General features: G+C 43.6%; 1 protein-coding gene across 1 annotated transcript; it reads right to left on the bottom strand.

The window, feature by feature from the left end:
• Nucleotides 1–6,174: 6,174 nt before the first annotated feature.
• lrpap1 (low density lipoprotein receptor-related protein associated protein 1) lies at nt 6,175–16,745 on the bottom strand. The gene is made up of 8 exons (XM_080533794.1): nt 16,471–16,745; nt 15,914–16,058; nt 14,359–14,492; nt 13,483–13,603; nt 10,839–10,994; nt 8,449–8,531; nt 7,890–8,066; nt 6,175–6,751 (listed from the first exon to the last, which is right to left on the bottom strand). Exons 1-8 carry the CDS (start codon nt 16,630–16,632, stop codon nt 6,683–6,685), a joined length of 1,047 nt encoding a protein of 348 aa, XP_080389920.1. The 5' UTR covers nt 16,633–16,745; the 3' UTR covers nt 6,175–6,682.
• Nucleotides 16,746–17,554: the final 809 nt, after the last annotated feature.

Here is a 17,554-nt window from a genome sequence, read left to right on the forward strand (position 1 = left end):
CCAATGTGGCATCTATGCTGGCCTGCTGATACTGTAATATACTGGTCTGGAATTTGGTCTGACTATCAGCTGCGTTTTCCTCCATGGCTGAGAGCTGTGTTTGTATTTGAGAGACCTGCTCTTCTGATGACTGAAGCTTTCTGCTTAGGGATAGGTTTTCTTTTTTGAGTTGGGTTTCAATTGAATTTGGGGTTCGGGCCTTTGGTGGAAGAAATTCAGATTGCCAAAATAATTGTAGGTCTTTACACTTGTTTTTCTTCATTTTCTTGATTTTAGAGAGGGCATCATCACATTTTTGTCTGAGGCTGTTTGAGCGTCCATATTTATTAGGAACCAATTTAATTATTTCTTCAGTTAATTCTGCTGCAGTCATCCCCTTTAAACTCTGCTCATAGAGCCAGCCGTTTGTAATGATAGGTGTCACTTGAGGTAAAATTTGGAGAGGTGACACTTGAGGTGCGTTTGTGGCCATAGCTAGACTCTGTAAAAATCAAATATGAACTTATCAAAACAAAGAACCGAAAATTAGGCTAGTCAGTACTGTGTGTTACATGGATTACATTTTATGTGGACATAAAACAACATATACACTTATCTAGCGATCTACCTATATATTCCAGTTGATTATTTACTATTAACCCTTCGAAACCGGAGGGACCATTCACACAAATAGCGTCTAGCGGGCTAGAGTAGGCTCTCGAAATTACAACCGGAGCGGAGTAGACTGTATTTCTAATCAAAAGCCGCTGGATACAAGACAAACATGTAGCTATATGTATATATTTTTAGATAGAAAACAAGTTGAATTGAACAGAAACCCACCGCAAAGATGATCAGATGTCAATAATGATGAAGATCTTTCAAGTGTCTCCTTAAATTTACCACAGGAAAAAATCCTCCAATGAGTGGAGACTGGCGGAAGACCAATAGGAAGTCAAGATGCCTTAGATACAGGTGACACGTCCATTAAAAGGATTACTATTGATCAGAGCCGCGGAAATGGCAAGAAAGAGAGCTTGTAAATAGCCGAAAATCACCGGAGATAGGGATTAGAACGGCGCCGCTGAAGTTCTGATTCAGAATAGATAAGTGAGTAGCAACGGTAACATTGAAATTACATTCTTAAAACAATAAGTACATCGAAAACAAGTACACAGAGCTAAAACTATAATACATATGGACATGTATGTTGACACATGTAAGACAATATCTTCCAAAAATGTTTTTTTAATGGTGATTAAGTAGCGCAACCCTGGCAAAACCCCGTTTTCGCACGTTCTACGACCAGTGGGTGGACTCCCTATGAGTCTGTGAACTGAGCTAACAGTTTTGTCTATAGTTATATACTTGTGTGGAGTGTTTTATTTTAGTGTATTTATACCTAAGGCCTCATAGAACAATTTTCATACTTGATGAATAGGATCCCTATTTGGCAGTGGCCCACCGCGCCCAGCCCTGTTCCTTCAGGACGCAGACACACAATAGAACAATACCTCCGCCCGGGCAGGAGAGCACCCTGACAACACTGGCCCAGAATAGACCCAACGAACACACCGCAGGACAGAACAGACCCAACGAACACACCGCAGGACAGAACAGACCCAACGAACACACCGCAGAACAGAATAGACCCAACGAACACACCTGACAACAGAATAGACCCAACAAACACACCACAGAACAGAATATATAAGCTATACGAATAACTGCTCTATGATGATGTATAAAAGTCTTGTCACTTATCCATTTTGTAGAAACAACAGTTTATAACCTGACTTTTAATTAATCCATTGGTTTTAGAAATGGCTGATATGAAAGCAAAAACCCTCCCAAATTATGTTTAATATACCAAAATAAATTTGCTTCACTGAAGAAAGATTGATCATTTAATGAACACAGAAAGGTCAGATTTTGGCAAGACAAAAGTTTTGTCGCCTACAGAGAGCCTAAATGTGAACATTTAACAAATAATTTACTTCAAATACAAAAATATGTTGCATAACATCAGTGAATTAGGTAGTGGTGCTGTGAGATCCATATCTAATATCTTGTATGACTTCCATGAGCTTGAAGGACTGCATCCATGCGGTTCGGCAATGATTCATACAATTTATTGATGAAGTCATCAGGAATAGCAAAGAAAGCAGTCTTACATGCCTCCCAGAGTTCATCAAGATTATTTGGTTTCGTCTTCCATGCTTCCTCTTTCATTCTACCCCAGACATGCTCAATGATGTTCATGTCTGGTGACTGGGCTGGCCAGTCCTGGAGCACCTTGATCTTCTTCGCCTTGAGGAACTTTGATGTAGAGATGGAAGTATGCGATGGAGCACCATCCTGCTGCAAAATTTGACCCCTTTTATGGTTGGGAATGTAAGAGGTAGCTAATACTTCTTGATATTTTAGGCTATTGATATTGCCTTCCACCCTGCAAATCTCTCGCACACCCCCATACTGGATGTAACCCCAGACCATGATTTTTCCGCCACCAAACGTAACTGTTTTCTGGGTGAATCTCGGATCCATGCAGGCTCCAGTAAGTCTCCTGCAATATTTGCGGCGTCTGTGATGTAATTCAACCGAAGATTCATCTGAGAAATCCACCTTCTGCCACTTTTCCAGCGTCCATCCTTTTAGCAGGCTGTGGGTCTTGGCAAATGCCACACTGATTCGACCATGGAGGCCATTTCGAGACAGAATTCTACAAACTGTTCTGGTTGACACGGGGACTTGAGGTGACCAGGCCTGGTGGAGCTCTGCTGCAGTGGAAAAGGGGCTGGCCTTGGATTTTCGAGCCAACAAACGGTCCTCCCGAGCAGTTGTCTTACGGGGTCTGCCGGACCTGGGCTTGTCAAAAACATATCCAGTCTCTTAAAATCTTTTTCTTATTCTTTGTACTTGACGCTGTACTTGACTGCTGCCACCTCAGCAGTGGATCTGGTCTTCAGCCTCTTGATAATCAACGCTTTGGTCTCAGGGTGAATCTTAGGCATGTTGTCAGAGGTCAAGTTGCAGTTGATGTGAAGGTCTGGTGTGCTGGGGTTCTTTTTATACACACCCACTAATTGATTGATCAATTATTGATCACAAGTGAGGCTGTAATCTAGGATTGGGTGCATCATATGACAAGGCGACAAGACTTTTGTCTTTGCAAAAACTGACTCAGTGGGCTTTACCAAGCTGTGAACGTTAGAATGCTTTTCAGCAGTTTCGTTTTGCACCAAAATATTATTTCAAAAGCTGTTGGGATTGAATTTAGCCATTTCTTGTAAAAATGTTTTGATTAGAAATATATTTGAGGGGCACTTAAGGTCAACTTGTACCCAAGCGACAAGACTTTCGTCAGGGACTGTATATATATCAGTGACACCGCCTTTCGGTTTTCTAGATGTTTCTTCCCTTTGGCATGGCTAACGAGCGCGCTTCCCCCATGTTACTAACATCAAACGTTTTCACACACACTCTACATGCAGCACGGCCAGGGTCTGCCTCTCTTGAGCCATGTTTTATATTTGTTGTCCAAAAGCCATAAATTATTGAAGGAACATTTTCCAGGCATTTTTCAGCAGCAATAGATAGCTACTTGTAACTATGTCCATGCACTTTCTAAATTCTGCCACGAACTAGCTTTCTCGCCAACTAGCTGATTACATATGTTATATCACGTCATATTAGTTTGAACGGTCTATTGGTGCAAAATTGCGGTAACACTTTTTTACCAAACATCTTTTAGGAATTTTAACCCCCAGGGGTCTATTGTTCTATTTTCCCAATTTTAATCATTTTAATTTGTAATAAGCTTATGTAATCCCAAATGGAACTATCAAGTGTTGCATATCATTGTATTCAGCGCAAAATGCTCTTTTGTGGTATGTTATCATATATAATTTTAGGAGACTGTGTATTTCAAAATGACCACAAAAGCAACATACAAAATAAAACAAAAAACAGTTCTAAAACTTTACAATATGTATTGATTACAAACTGTACAGAATGAGATAGAAGACTTTTGGATGTTGAAAATTGTTCTATGAGGCCTTAGGTATAAATACACTAAAATAAAACACTCCACACAAGTATATAACTATAGACAAAACTGTTAGCTCAGTTCACAGACGTTTTTGGACAGAATTCACATTTCAAAGCAGTTTCTTATTCATTTCTTTGTATGTGTCTGAAAGCCCTGTGGAGGACATGGTGCGTTCTGGTCTGCAGGTGCAGCTAGACTGTGGACAGAAACTAAACAATGGTCCTTTTGAAGCCAACTGGCCCAGATGTATTTCCTGCTAAGGGACTAAGCAATAATAAGAATATAAGAACATCAAAACGAATGAACCTCCTCCCTTCTCCAGGCCACATTACTATACTGACCCCCAGCCGTGTTTTTCATCTCTTGTCTTCTCTCCTCACCACGGCATCGCGAACTATACAAACTATACGATAGCCAGCAAGTAGGACGAATCTGCAAATCACATGGATAGGCTGTGATATACAAAAAGATCTACCTACTGCCGATCATTATTATGTAGCATTAGCGAACAAGCAAGTTAGGTGGCATCGCACTACATGAAAACATTACCTCCGATTGGCTCGTCGATATAGAGACTTCTGGTTGGTCTAGACGCGGGGGTGGGCTCTACTTGTAGCTACACTGTAGGTTTCGCCATACAATTTATTGTTCCTATGCGGAACGAGAGCGAAGTTATTATACAACAGTGTTCGTTCCATGTCGCCGGCGACATGCTCGGTGAACATATATTAAACACAATGTATATTTCCAAAACTTTTCCAAAACAGTTAAGTTAATTCCATAACTTTTCCAGACTGGAAAATAGTTTTTCAAATTCCATAACTTTTCCAGGAATTTCATGACCGTGGGAACCCTGTATGTACACATGCATTTCTCTTGTGTTCACAATTTTGTTTAAATCTGTGTTAGTGAGCACTTCTCCTTCGCTGAGATAATCCATCCACCTGACACTGGGGTGTGGCAGATGCTGATTAGACACCATGATTATTGCACAGCTGTGCCTTGTCACAATAAAAGGCCACTCTAAAATGTGCAGTTTTATCACACAGCACAATGCCGCAGATGTTGTAAGTTGAGGAAGCATGCAGTTGACAGGAATGTCCACCAGAGCTGTTGCCTATGTGAATGTTTCATTTCTCTACCATAAGCCTTCTCAGAAATGCCTTTGGTAGAGAAATTAACATTAAATTCATGGGCAACAGCTCTGGTGGACATTTCTGCAGTCAGCATGCCAATTGCACGCTCCCTCAATACTTGCGACATCTGTGGCGTTGTGTGATAAAACTGCACATTTTAGAGTGGCCTTTTATTGTTGTGTTTAAAGTGTTGCGTTTATATTTGTGTTCAGTGAAGATGAACACTGATCCTGCAATGCAGCCTCTTGAGAATGACTCCATCTTGTGGGCAGAATACCATGCTACACCCAGCAGCTATAAATTCACCTTTACTTACTTAAAAAGAAAAATGTGTTATTTTTACTTACAATCCTAGTGGCTGCTTTATTCTTCAGACTTGCAGAAAAATATACAACCATGGACCTATGGTCTGCTTTTAGTATGGGAAATAACCACCAGGAGATCTGTGCTGGGAGGAACACAATGTTGGGAGGAAGAAGAGTCAGGCTTTACCAGGATACCACTCATTCACCAGCTGTGGAGGCAGGCCTGTGTGGTTTTCTTTGTCTTAATCGGCTTATGCTATCTTTTGTCCATGAGATTCAAATTCAGAGTAGACTTCACCATGTGCCCGTATCATCTTGACCACCGTGAGTACACCTCGTTATTCCATTTGTTATTCACTGATTCGTTCATTTACAGTAACATGGATTAATAAAAGCAGACATACAGTATGTATACATTTGACTGGGGTCAAGGACTCATCACAATGAGTACACACAGTAATTATAAAAAAAGCTATACATACAGTATTTACAAGCAATCAATACTATGCAGTGTTTCCCATTAATTATCTAGAGTAGACTGTAGCAACCAAAATATATTTTTTTATGTGAGCATCGCCGCCCCCGATTTAAGTCTCACAAAATCCTGTGGGAAACACTGTACTGCTTTGGGCTTAATCGTAGTCATCATCATCATCATCATTGAAAGTACCATGCTAAAAAAAAATCACACATGAAATGTACATAGAAAAAACAGATTCCTTTACAGAGTGGTCTACAAGAGGAACGTGGAGGAAAAGTGTGTGCGGGTACACCATAGATCTATAACCACTAGAGGGCACACTCCCCTAAATGAACTGTGCTTATATTCAGAGCGCCATGTACTCAACTTAATTTTACTTCATCTTTTGTGATCAAACGTAGGTGATTCACAGCTCCAGTGTCTCAGCTCAGTCACTAATTGGCATCAGTAGTCAAGGGATCATTCACCTTAAAGCCATTTACAATTGAGAATCCTATTGAAGAAGACCATGCGCTGATCCAATTGGCTGATGCCTTCCCAGCTTCTCCTAGGAAGTCCCACCCAAGTTGACTACATGGCGCTCCTCATGCTGTCACAGCTATAATGAACGGTGAAAATTGCCAGTGCTTTCTCTAGTCATATATCTCTATGGGGTACAACGACAAAAGGCAGCTTAGCAGTTCTTGCTGCCTTTGTTGAGATGAGGAAGATGAGGGGGGGATGAAGACTCTCAGAGCTCATTGCGGTTGAGTCCGTTGCGAGAGATCTTGCTGGTTAGGTCCTGCATGTGTTTCTTCATCTGAGGCAAAGACAGAGTTTTACATTAGTATTCCTTCTCTGACGTGATGAGATGTTTATGATGTGGATGAGCATAAACACACGTCATGCATTTCTTACATTCTGGCCACTCATACCTCCTACCTTGTAGGATCCCCCTCCCTCCCCCCTGACTTAGTGAGAAGACCGACCGCCCACCTTCCTCCCCCCCGACTGACTTAATTAGACGATCCACTCGACTCCCCTGCCTGCCCACCCTCCCTGCACCTCCTACCTTCTTACTCCCTACCCCCTCCCTCCCTCGCCCTCCTAAAGCCCAATTTATACTTCTGCGTAAAATCGACGGCGTAGCCTACGCCGTAGCTTGCATAGGCCCGCAGCCTCTGCGGCTGATGCGCACCTCTCCAAAAATGTAACTACGCGGCAGTGCCTACGCAACCGTAAGCACTGCGATTGGTCCGCTTGGTAGCACATGATTCCGACATGATTCCGACTCTCTCGTAGGCCAAAATGCGGAAGCCATGACAGAAATGTCATTTACTTTTTCTGTAATTACTTATTAATAACGATTTGGAAAATTATGATAACCATCGTATTATCTTAGTTTAATGTCATTTCAATGCATCATAGAACTTTTATTTACAACAAGCATAACAAAAAAAATCTCTATTATGCCGCTATGAGTACACCGTTCCAACAGAGCGCCCTATCAGGCACAGCCTTCCTATGTCATTTACTTTTTCTGTAATTACTTATTAATAAAGATTTGAAAAATGATGATAACCATCTTATTATCTTAGTTTACTGTCATTTCAATGCATTATAGACATCGCTTTTGATCGCTATTATGTCGCTATGAGTACACCGACCAACGCGACGCGGACCGACCAACGCAGAACTATAAACTGGGAGAGCCCTTGCGTAGGCTACGGCGTAGCCGCGCGTAAATTCGACGCAGAAGTATAAATTGGGCTTTACTCCCTACCTCCTTCTTACTCCCTACCTCTCTCCCTCCTTCTTATTCCCTACCTCTCTCCCTCCTTCTTACTCCCTACCTCTCTACCTCCTTCTCTACCTCCTCCTTACTCCCTACCTCTCTCCCTCTTTCTTACTCCCTACCTCTCTCCCTCCTCCTTACTCCCTCCCTCCCTCCCTTCTACCTTGTAGCCCATCTCTCGGGTCTTCTCCTCCAGGTTGTTGTACTTCTCCTGGTTCCTCTGGATGTGGTCCTGGTCACCCAGCGCCTCCACGTGACGCAGCTTCTGGTGGGACAGCTCCAGCTGCTCCTGGTAATGGCTGTGCTTCTCCACCTTTGTCTCAAAGTGCTTCAGCTCCTCCTGGTGGAGGGAGGACAGACAGACAGACACACACACACAAAAGAAGAGGATGAGATACACCATGCTACACTTAGAGGAAACAAGGCACAAGACTTCATGATGAAAGTATGAAGATCACTGCAGGTTCACTTGATGTTAACGCTGTAGGTCTATGGGAAGTGTTAGCTATGTTAAAACGGACACGCCCCACAAGCTGTTCCCCCTACAGACATTGTCACTGAACATGGATGCTAACTCCACCTCTTAACACTGAGTGAACCTACGGGGCCGGAACTGATTGAATTGGGGCCATGGTATTTTCTTGAACCTTGCTTCACTTGGCATTGGTTAAAAAACAGTCCAGAGGTGAGTGTCAGCAGTCGAGAAAGAAGCAGGAACTCACCTTGAGAGAGTCCAGCTCATCCTCACTCAGGTTAGCTCGTCTGGCCATCTCCCACAGCTCTATCACCCTGGGCTCTTTGAACTCTGGAGGAGGGGGAGGAGAGGAAGGGGGGGGGGGGGGGGGGGGAGAGGAAGGGGGGGTTGGAGGAGGAGAGGAAGAGGGGGTTGGAGGAGGAGAGGAAGGGGGGGTGAGGGAGGAGAGGAAGGGGAAAGTATGGAGGAGGGAGAGAGGGGGTTGGGGGGAGAGAGGAGGGGGGAGAGGAGGTGGGGGGTGGGGGGACAGTGTAAGCAATAGATCAGAGAAAGCGGGAGAGGCAGAGAAAGAAAAGGAGGGAGTAAGCACAGCAGAGTAGGGGGGAAAAGTCAGCATGAGTCAGTACCAAGGAGATAACCCACAGGAAACCACTAACAATACACCTGGAGGTCTGGAGCCGGTGAGACCTGACTATCAAAGGCTTATTTCTCTCGCGCTGTGCTGTGCGCGAGAAAGAGAGAGCCTGTGCCTGTGTCTGCACGTGTATGTGTGTCTGAGTGAGAGAATGTGAAATATAAAAGATGTAACAGACAACTTTGATCTTTTACGATTTTTTTCTTTTCTTCTGATGTGAGCATTTTTTTCAAGGACAAAGGAGCACAAAACCATCGAAGGTTGAGGACTCAACAGAGCCTCCGACAACCACCTCCTCCTCTGGTCCTCTGTGGCTCAGGTGGTCGAGCACGGCGCTAACATTGCTCAGGTTGTGGGTTTGATAAAATTCCCTGCTATGTAAGTCGCTTTGGATAAAAGTGTCAGCTAAATGGCATCTCTAACCTCTTTATAAATGAGTTCCTGTACTGGCCAATAAAGAGAGATGGTTTTCATTAGAGAAGGTCATTTAGGTAATTACAGCTGTACTATTATTCTAATTATTGATTAATGACTAACACAACAGGTAATTCACTCACACACTGCATCATTCTATCTTAGGAAACACTACCAAACACACGGTTTCATTCTAAGAACACACTACCAAACACACTGTTTCATTCTAAGAACACAGTACCAAACACACTGTTTAATTCTAAGAACACAGTACCAAACACACTGTTTAATTCTAAGAACACTAGGGGTGTAACGGATCACGGATAATCCGTGATCCGTACGAATCGCCCTCCACGGTACGGCACGCATGTGTTCCGCGGATCAATTGCACAATTTTAACAAGTAATAATATTACTTAATATTAGTTAATATCTCTTGTAAATCACAATGTAGAGTTGCCATGAAAAGATAGACGCGACAGTTGCGTGCTTTGTTTTACTCTAAAGCGCAATGATAGGTTGATAATGCGAGAAAAAAAAGAATCTGTTGTTTACTCACTACATGTGAAGCTGGGAATCCACAACAACAAGGCTGCGTTCGTAAATTCGCTCTGGAATCTGATCAGCATTCAAGGAATGCCTCTTGTCCAATCAAATTACTTGGTCCCTTTATGACGTCAGATCCAGGCTTCTCTGTCAATTATGACGGGAGGCATGAAAAAGGTAGCTCGACAACTTCTGATAATGTAGGCATTTTTTTCATACCATGTTCAAAATAAGTGTTCACTTTATTATTTAGTTAAAAGTGGCATAAAACATGTTTATTCGTCTGCTATAAAGAGCCCAGTGATTCACTGCTGCAACCAGGCGCCTCCCTCTCTCATATTGCATCATTTAAGTTGAATGTGTATTTCAGTATAATATGTAATGTTTGAGTGTAGAATGTGTTATTTTTATATATATATATATATATATATATATATATATATATATATTACCAGTTTTGACATCTTGAATGTTGTTGGTTTTTCACATAATAAAAGTGGTGTTTTTACAGAATTAAAGGAAAAAGCAGTTTTTATACAAATGTAAATGTGTTGTGTTATCCGAAAAATGATCCGATCCGTGACTCAAAAACCGTGACACGATCCGATCCGTGAGTTAGGTGATCTGTTACACCCCTAAAGAACACACTACCAAACACACTGTTTCATTCTAAGAACACACTACCAAACACACTGTTTCATTCTAAGAACACACTACCAAACACACGTTCATTCTAAGAACACACTACCAAACACACTGTTTCATTCTAAGAACACACTACCAAACACACTGTTTCATTCTAAGAACACACTACCAAACACACTTTCATTCTAAGAACACACTACCAAACACACGTTCATTCTAAGAACACACTATCAAACACACTGCTTCATTCTATCTCAGAATACACTACTAAACACAGTGACACTGCTTCATTCTATCTCAGAACACACTACCAAACACACTGCTTCATCCTATATGGTGTGCTAGTGAGGACTCCATAGTGTTCCATCATGCTCGTATTGGCGACTGGGGAAATCTCACCACTGTCCTCGCTGAATCCCTCGTGGCTGATTTTGCGCAGACGCTCGAAGCCCTGGTTCAGATCCCTCATTTTGTCCTTCAGGTCTGTGTGCTTCTGGTGCAAGACATGATCCTTCACCTCGCCCTCCAGGGGGGAGATCACATTCTTATGGATCTCTATGAGAGCCAGGGAGGGGGGGGGTGAGAAGGAAAAAAAAGGGGGGGGGAGATTTGGGATGGATACAATGGGAGCAGAGGCAGGCAGAGAGAGAGAGAGAGAGAGAGAGAGAGAGAGAGAGAGAGAGAGAGAGAGAGAGAGAGAGAGAGAGAGAGAGAGAGAGAGAGAGAGAGAGAGAGAGAGAGAGAGAGAGAAAGAGAGAGAGAGAGAGAGAGAGAGAGAGAACAACACTCAGCGCCTTCATTCATCACCAGCGAACAACTCTTCCAGATTTAGCGGCACTAATGAAATGCCACATCATCATTAGCCGCCAATGCTGAGAGAAATCACTTTTGTTACATTTTTCTCTTCTTAAAAAGGTCCAGTTGGTTTAATTTCAATGTTCTATCATTCCTGAGTTATTATTATTATTATTATTATGTTCCTCAGACCATTCAGTGATTTTAGCGGTATTTTTACATGAATAAACACCAATCGGTTTTTGATAGTCATCCAGCGCCACTTGTTAAAAAATCCTCTGGGGAACCGTTAAATTAATATTCATTTTCCACATCTGTGATTGGCTGACAGTACGGTCTCTGGCTCAGCACTTCATGAGAACCAAAGACTTTTAGCCATGTATGAACTTGAGTTTAAACCTGAGTTTGAACCTGAATGGGAAGACCTCGAAAACACAGAACCACTGCAACAGATAACACCCTCAGGGCCCTATTATGCACTTCTTAACTTGCCGTCTTAAGTGTTAATTAAGACGCACCGCCAGGTTAAGACCTACCGCCACCCTTATTATGCGCTTCATACGCGCTACTGCTATTATGCAGGTGTCGATAGGCGCCCACACATAAGACGTAAAACTCCCGTGCATATATTGCTCATTGTGGGAGTGTTCATATGTTAATGAAGTGCACTAGGCGCCACTGCTATTATGCGATCTGACTTTGCTCCTATCGCTAAGAAGTGGTTTGAAAAGTTCTTAAGTTTAGACTTCATGCATGTTTTGAAACACGAGCGCGCCTCCGCGGTTTGCGCATGCATGTGGGCACACATGAACACGCACGTGGCTCCACGGCAAGACGTCAATTACGATCACAGTATAAATGCTTTATTTCAGAAGGGAGAGGCAGAGAAGCGCGCTGACCTCCTTCTTAGGACATCCATAATAGCATAGCGCTAATGACTCAACGCAGCCGGATCTTAAAGGGAATGGCACCTGGCACGCTGATTGGGTTGATTGAGAAGACGCCCAAAACACACCCATGACTAATTTCTTTGCTTAGCGCCGGGTTTTAGGTGCCCACTACAGCACGCATAATAGCAAAGTGGCCTTGACCACGCCTCCACGTCTTAAGTTTAGATCTACCGCCTCGTCTTATTGATGAAGTGCATAATAGGGCCCTCAGTGTTTCCCATTAATTACCTAGACTGTGGCGGCCCGCCAGAGTCAAACTTTTCCCGCCATCGTCTCATAATAAACCGAAAATATTTTTACACGCAAGCGGCAAGATTTTTTACATGTGAGCGATGAGCGGTGATCTTTGGAATTCACACTGCTACTACTGTAAATCCATACGGTTCTACTCTGGTTCTATTGATAATCGACATATGATTTAGCTCTATCGATAGTCCACCCCCCACACCCTGACCCCGACCCCTGTTGACGAAAATATTATCAGCATATTATAAGTCTCACAAAATCCTGTGGGAAACACTGAAGCCCTGCATGTATCCTAGGAGCCCGCTTCCCACAGCGGGGCTTACGCTGTGGCTGCCAAGGCCACCTGCTCTCCCACAGTCAGTTCCAGGCTTTCCAGGCAACTTCTGAGGCCAAACGGGGCAAGGGGCATGGATATTTATATCATCAAAGTGCTTTAGTTGGCTAGCGAACTCGGTGGATGGCAAGCCTAATCCAAGTTAGCTCGCTGTAACGACACAATCGAATGGAATTAATCCAATGATCTAATTGGAATAAAGTGCTTACGGTTACCAGAACCTGTTCTTCATAGTTCACCACCTTACAAACTGGGGAATGTAAACAAACTGGAGATCTGACACTGTTTCCCACAGGATTTTGTGAGACTGTGGTGGGTGGAGCTAACTTTCATTTCAAAATTAAAACAGGAGCAAAGTCGTCGATTGGGGGGGGGGCGGGCGGAGCAAGTTTCTCGCTCCCTTCACAGAATGTGTGCTGGAATATAGCAGTAGTCTAAAGTGTGGGGGCGTGCAAGCTTACAGCTGCGAGGGTGACGGTGAGAGACGCTTTGCTGAAGCAACTGCACAAAACACAATGTTAGCAATCTTTGATATTATCATGAGAAGTATACTAATATGTAGACGGGCCAAAACAGTCTAGGTAATTAATGGGAGACATTGGATCATACAGGGCGGACTGATCAAACAGGCTATTTCACTAGGCTTCTGGTGGCCAATTGTTTAAAGAGAGTGAAAACAATCAAAGAAGAAAAGACAGAAAGACATGGATAAGCTCACCCTCTGTCCTGCTGATGGTATCCATGACGATGTTGTACTCGTGGATCTTGTCCTTGTGGTGCTGGAACTCTCTTTTCAGGCTCTGCATCTCCTCCTCTGAGAACTTACCAGAGCTCTTGGCCTGTGAAGGGTGAAGCCATAGAGAGAGATAGATAGATAGAGAGAGAGAGAGAGAGAGAGAGAGAGAGAGTAGGAAGGAGAGATGGAGTGTATTGGAGAGAGAGAGAGAGAGAGAGAGAGAGAGAGAGAGAGAGAGAGAGAGAGAGAGAGAGAGAGAGAGAGAGAGAGAGAGAGAGAGAGAGAAATGGAGAGAGAGAGAGATTTTATTGATCCCAGAGGGGAAATTCATAAAACAACAACAAAATAAAGTGACAATTGAATAATAGACAAAATGAAATAAAAAAATAACAACTAATAAATAAAGATAGACCTAATAGACATCTGAAACACTATATGCAGTACGATGTAACATCCTCCAGCCTGACTCTGATTACCCCGCTCGAGCCAGCCAGAGGAGGAGTTGTACAGTCGTATTGCGGCAGGCTTATTGCAGGAGGGAGACACTGAGGAGCTTATCTCCAAGACAAGTTACACAGCCTAAGCTCCATCAGTGACTAGGAGAAGTCATGAGAAAATAAACAGCTCCATCTCCCTCTGTCAAGCTGGGTACACATTTTATGTTGGATTAGCCTAGAAAGCATATAATAACATAATGGGGAGGAGGAGGAGAGGAATAGAGAGCTGAAGGTGCTACGGGTACTTCGAAGAGCGCTTTACACATCTAATGTATTATAACAATAATTATTAGTGGGGGTTTATTACTTTTTAATTTTTTTATTAACAAGGGGGTTCCTTTCGGGCGGGATCCTTTCCTACCTTGTTCCACAGTTTGTCCAGTCTGGGGTCATCAAACATGTCCCCCTCCCTGTTGTTGTGGTGGTCCTTCAGGTTGTTGGACTCCATGGGACGCGTGTCTTTCTTCCCATCCATCCCATACTTGGCCAGGATCACTGGGGAATGCACAAGATGAGCAACACCAGTTAGAAATAACATCTATGACCCTTAAAGATACACCCTAATAGTGAGAACACGGTGCTTTTCCATACTACTTTCATCCATACAGGTGAGAAAGAAAAACACAAAACTGTCCTGAGAACAATGTGTGAGGCCTGTCGCCAGAACCAGCATCTTGGGTTGTGGGGGGGGCTACTGGAGTCAATTTCCGTCGACGGAGGGGGGGTTAACAATGCCGGCGATCGCATCACTCACTTGGGGAGGGATGGGGTCAAGACGCAAGTTTGGGTGGGCTGAGGGTGTCCCCCCCCCCCCCCCCCTCCTTCACGTCGGCCTTGTACAGGGTCAACTTCAGCCTTCAGCCGCCCGTTAGTGAAGTGTCACCCTCCCTGTCTTTCTCCCCCGGGGAGAGCTAAAGTGAATAGCTCTCTAAATAATAGATGAGAACACAAAAATTAGCTAGCAAGCTGCTTATCAGAAGCGCCTCTCCCTTCTCGATTCATAATTCAACCACCAAAGTGGATTTTTCTGCAGGGCCTTCATCTCTCCTTATGTCTTTGATCCTCTATCTTTAATACAGGGCTCCATTAAAAGTGCTGAATAATTAAAAGATATACTGTATATTTAAACAAAATGTTCGCCGGTGGGGAACACTCAATCAATTAATCCACCTGAAAACACCCGATTAAGAAGTCTAGGCCTTTCTGCAAACGAGCGTCAGGCGTCGAATGTTGATGAGTAGGAAGTAGTAGTAGCTTATCAATTACTCCACCTGGCTTAATTTAGCTAGTGAAAATATATGGGCCTCTCAGACAATATTTGTAGGCCTGCTAATTTTGCCTGATAGAGTCCAAAGAATTTGCCACCACGTTTAATTTGTCCAGTTCAGCTACAGCACTGCACTGAGGATCGGGCCCAGTGCCATAACCAGCACCTTGGGTGGGCAAGGCGGTTGGGGGGAGTGGGGTCAGCAGCAAGGTCAGCGGGTAGCCTTAGTAGTTGCCTTCTGAGAAAATCAGGCTGGGGGGGAGGGGGTTGGAGCAAGACTAACGTTTGGGTCGGCTGAGCCAAGGAGAGGATATGGCTCAGGGGTCGGCTGTGGCTCAGGAGGTAGAGCTGGCGTCTAATGATTGCAAGGTCGGTGGTTCGGTGTCGAGGTGTCACTAAACCCCAAATTGCTCCCAATGAGCAGGCCAGCGCCTTGCATGGTAGCTTGCCGCCATTGGTGTGTGTGTGAATGTGTGTGTGAATGGGTGAATGAGAGGCCATTGTAAAGCACTTTGGAATAAGTCGGCCTATTTACCACCATGTGAACCTGCGTACTCTACTTTGCCAACTCACATGACCGCCTCCTAAATACCAGCTAGCCACTGAAAAGTGAGCAATTCAACTGGGATACGTGAGTAAAGGCCGTCACCATTGAAGCTGCGTCGCAGCTTGGCCTCCTTCTCTCCGTTCTCGTCCATCCCCTCCGCCTTGACCTTCTTCCACTGCAGCTCATCCTTCTCCTGGATCTTCAGGTCGCTGTGCAGCTCACTCTGACGCACCGGGGGCAACTGCATCTGCATTTAACATGTCAGTCAGTCACATTATATCAAGAGACAGCAGGGTAGCTAAATTGGGGGGCTATGTTAGAGGTGTGTGTGTGTGTGTGTGTGTGAGAGAGAGAGAGAGAGAGAGAGAGAGAGAGAGAGAGAGAGAGAGAGAGAGAGAGAGAGAGAGAGAGAGAATAGATCAGATCTGAGTCAGTGAGTGAGCAAGCGAGACAGAGAGACAGAGAGACAGAGAGACAGTGACAGACATACAGACAGTGTAAGAGAGACAGTGACAGTCTGGGCAGAATTAACATCTGATCTGGGATGCAATTCAATCAAATCAGCAATGAAAACGACTGGCCGCCGTTGAAGCCTGAAATAAATCCTGACGTGCATTATTATGTCAGCCAAATCCAGCTATCCATCGGGAGCTCCTTACCCTTACAGCTTTCTCCCAAACCTGGTTGAGTTTAGCGATCCTGAACTCCACTCTACTCCCATCAGCAGACCCCTTCTTCTTTTCGTTCATTTCACGGGAGTATTTGGATGCCATTGCCCCGACGCCGAGGCACAGCATAACGACCAAGCATTGCATTTTCATTGTAGCGATATCAAATATAATAATATAGGCATATAGTTTCAAAATATACACATAAAGAGCTAGTGTTCTCTCATATTATGTTGTTGCCCAGATAGTCGAATACGAAAAATCATGTGTTTAAAAGGGGCGTGTGCTTCCCGGATGAATTGCATTGTGGGGTATGTAGTCAATGATATGGGAATCAGACAACTGCGCATTCTGTTAAGAATGTACATAAACTCCGATTCCCACATTACACCTCCAAATTACTCATAGTTACGGAGGCTGCGAAACCTTCGGAGCAAATAGAATTCATCCACGCGTTGGAATTAAAAGGGGATGAAAGGGATTGTTGAGTTGGCCTATTTTCAATCATTGGCATCCTTTATTACCCGTTACAGCTTTCACACACGAAACAGCTACCTCAAGCAGTAATCAGTCACTTATAAGAAGTTAACTACCCATGTTCTGTTTAATAATCTATAGATTATGAGAAGAGATTTGGTGAGGCTGCATTCTCATTTGATGCACCCAAATTGTGGAATGCACTGCCAGTTTACATTAGGGATGCAACCTCAGCAAATATGTTCAAGTCAAGACTAAAAACACATCTTCTTACTATTGCCTTTAAATGACAAAATAATTCAATTATGATTATAGCCTATAATGATTGGAGCACTTTGAGCTGCAACGTTTGCAGGAAAAGTGCTATACAAATAAAAAGTTATTATTATTATTATTGAACATGGATGCTAACTCCACCTCTTAATGCTGAGTGAACCTACCGGACACTCACACACACAGACACACAGACACAGACACAGACACACACAATTCTAAAGGACATAAATACTAACAGTGCATTTTGACATCCTGGAAACAATTTGTTACAGTAATGCTGAGCCAACAACCAGTTCTGCCACACACAGGATGTTATTCACAC

This window comes from Nansenia antarctica (assembly GCF_963989245.1).
Source record: "Nansenia antarctica genome assembly, chromosome: 6".
NCBI lineage: Eukaryota > Metazoa > Chordata > Actinopteri > Argentiniformes > Microstomatidae > Nansenia > Nansenia antarctica.

Bases quoted from the DNA above. Each gene is read 5' to 3' on its own strand.
- lrpap1 (XM_080533794.1), bottom strand. From the start codon at position 16,632: ATGAAAATGCAATGCTTGGTCGTTATGCTGTGCCTCGGCGTCGGGGCA. The intron at 16,059-16,470 runs GTAAGGAGCTCC...TGTTAAATGCAG, and splicing joins TTTGGGAGAAAGCTGTAAGG to ATGCAGTTGCCCCCGGTGCG. The intron at 10,995-13,482 runs GTGAGCTTATCC...TGGCTCTCATAG, and splicing joins TACCATCAGCAGGACAGAGG to AGATCCATAAGAATGTGATC.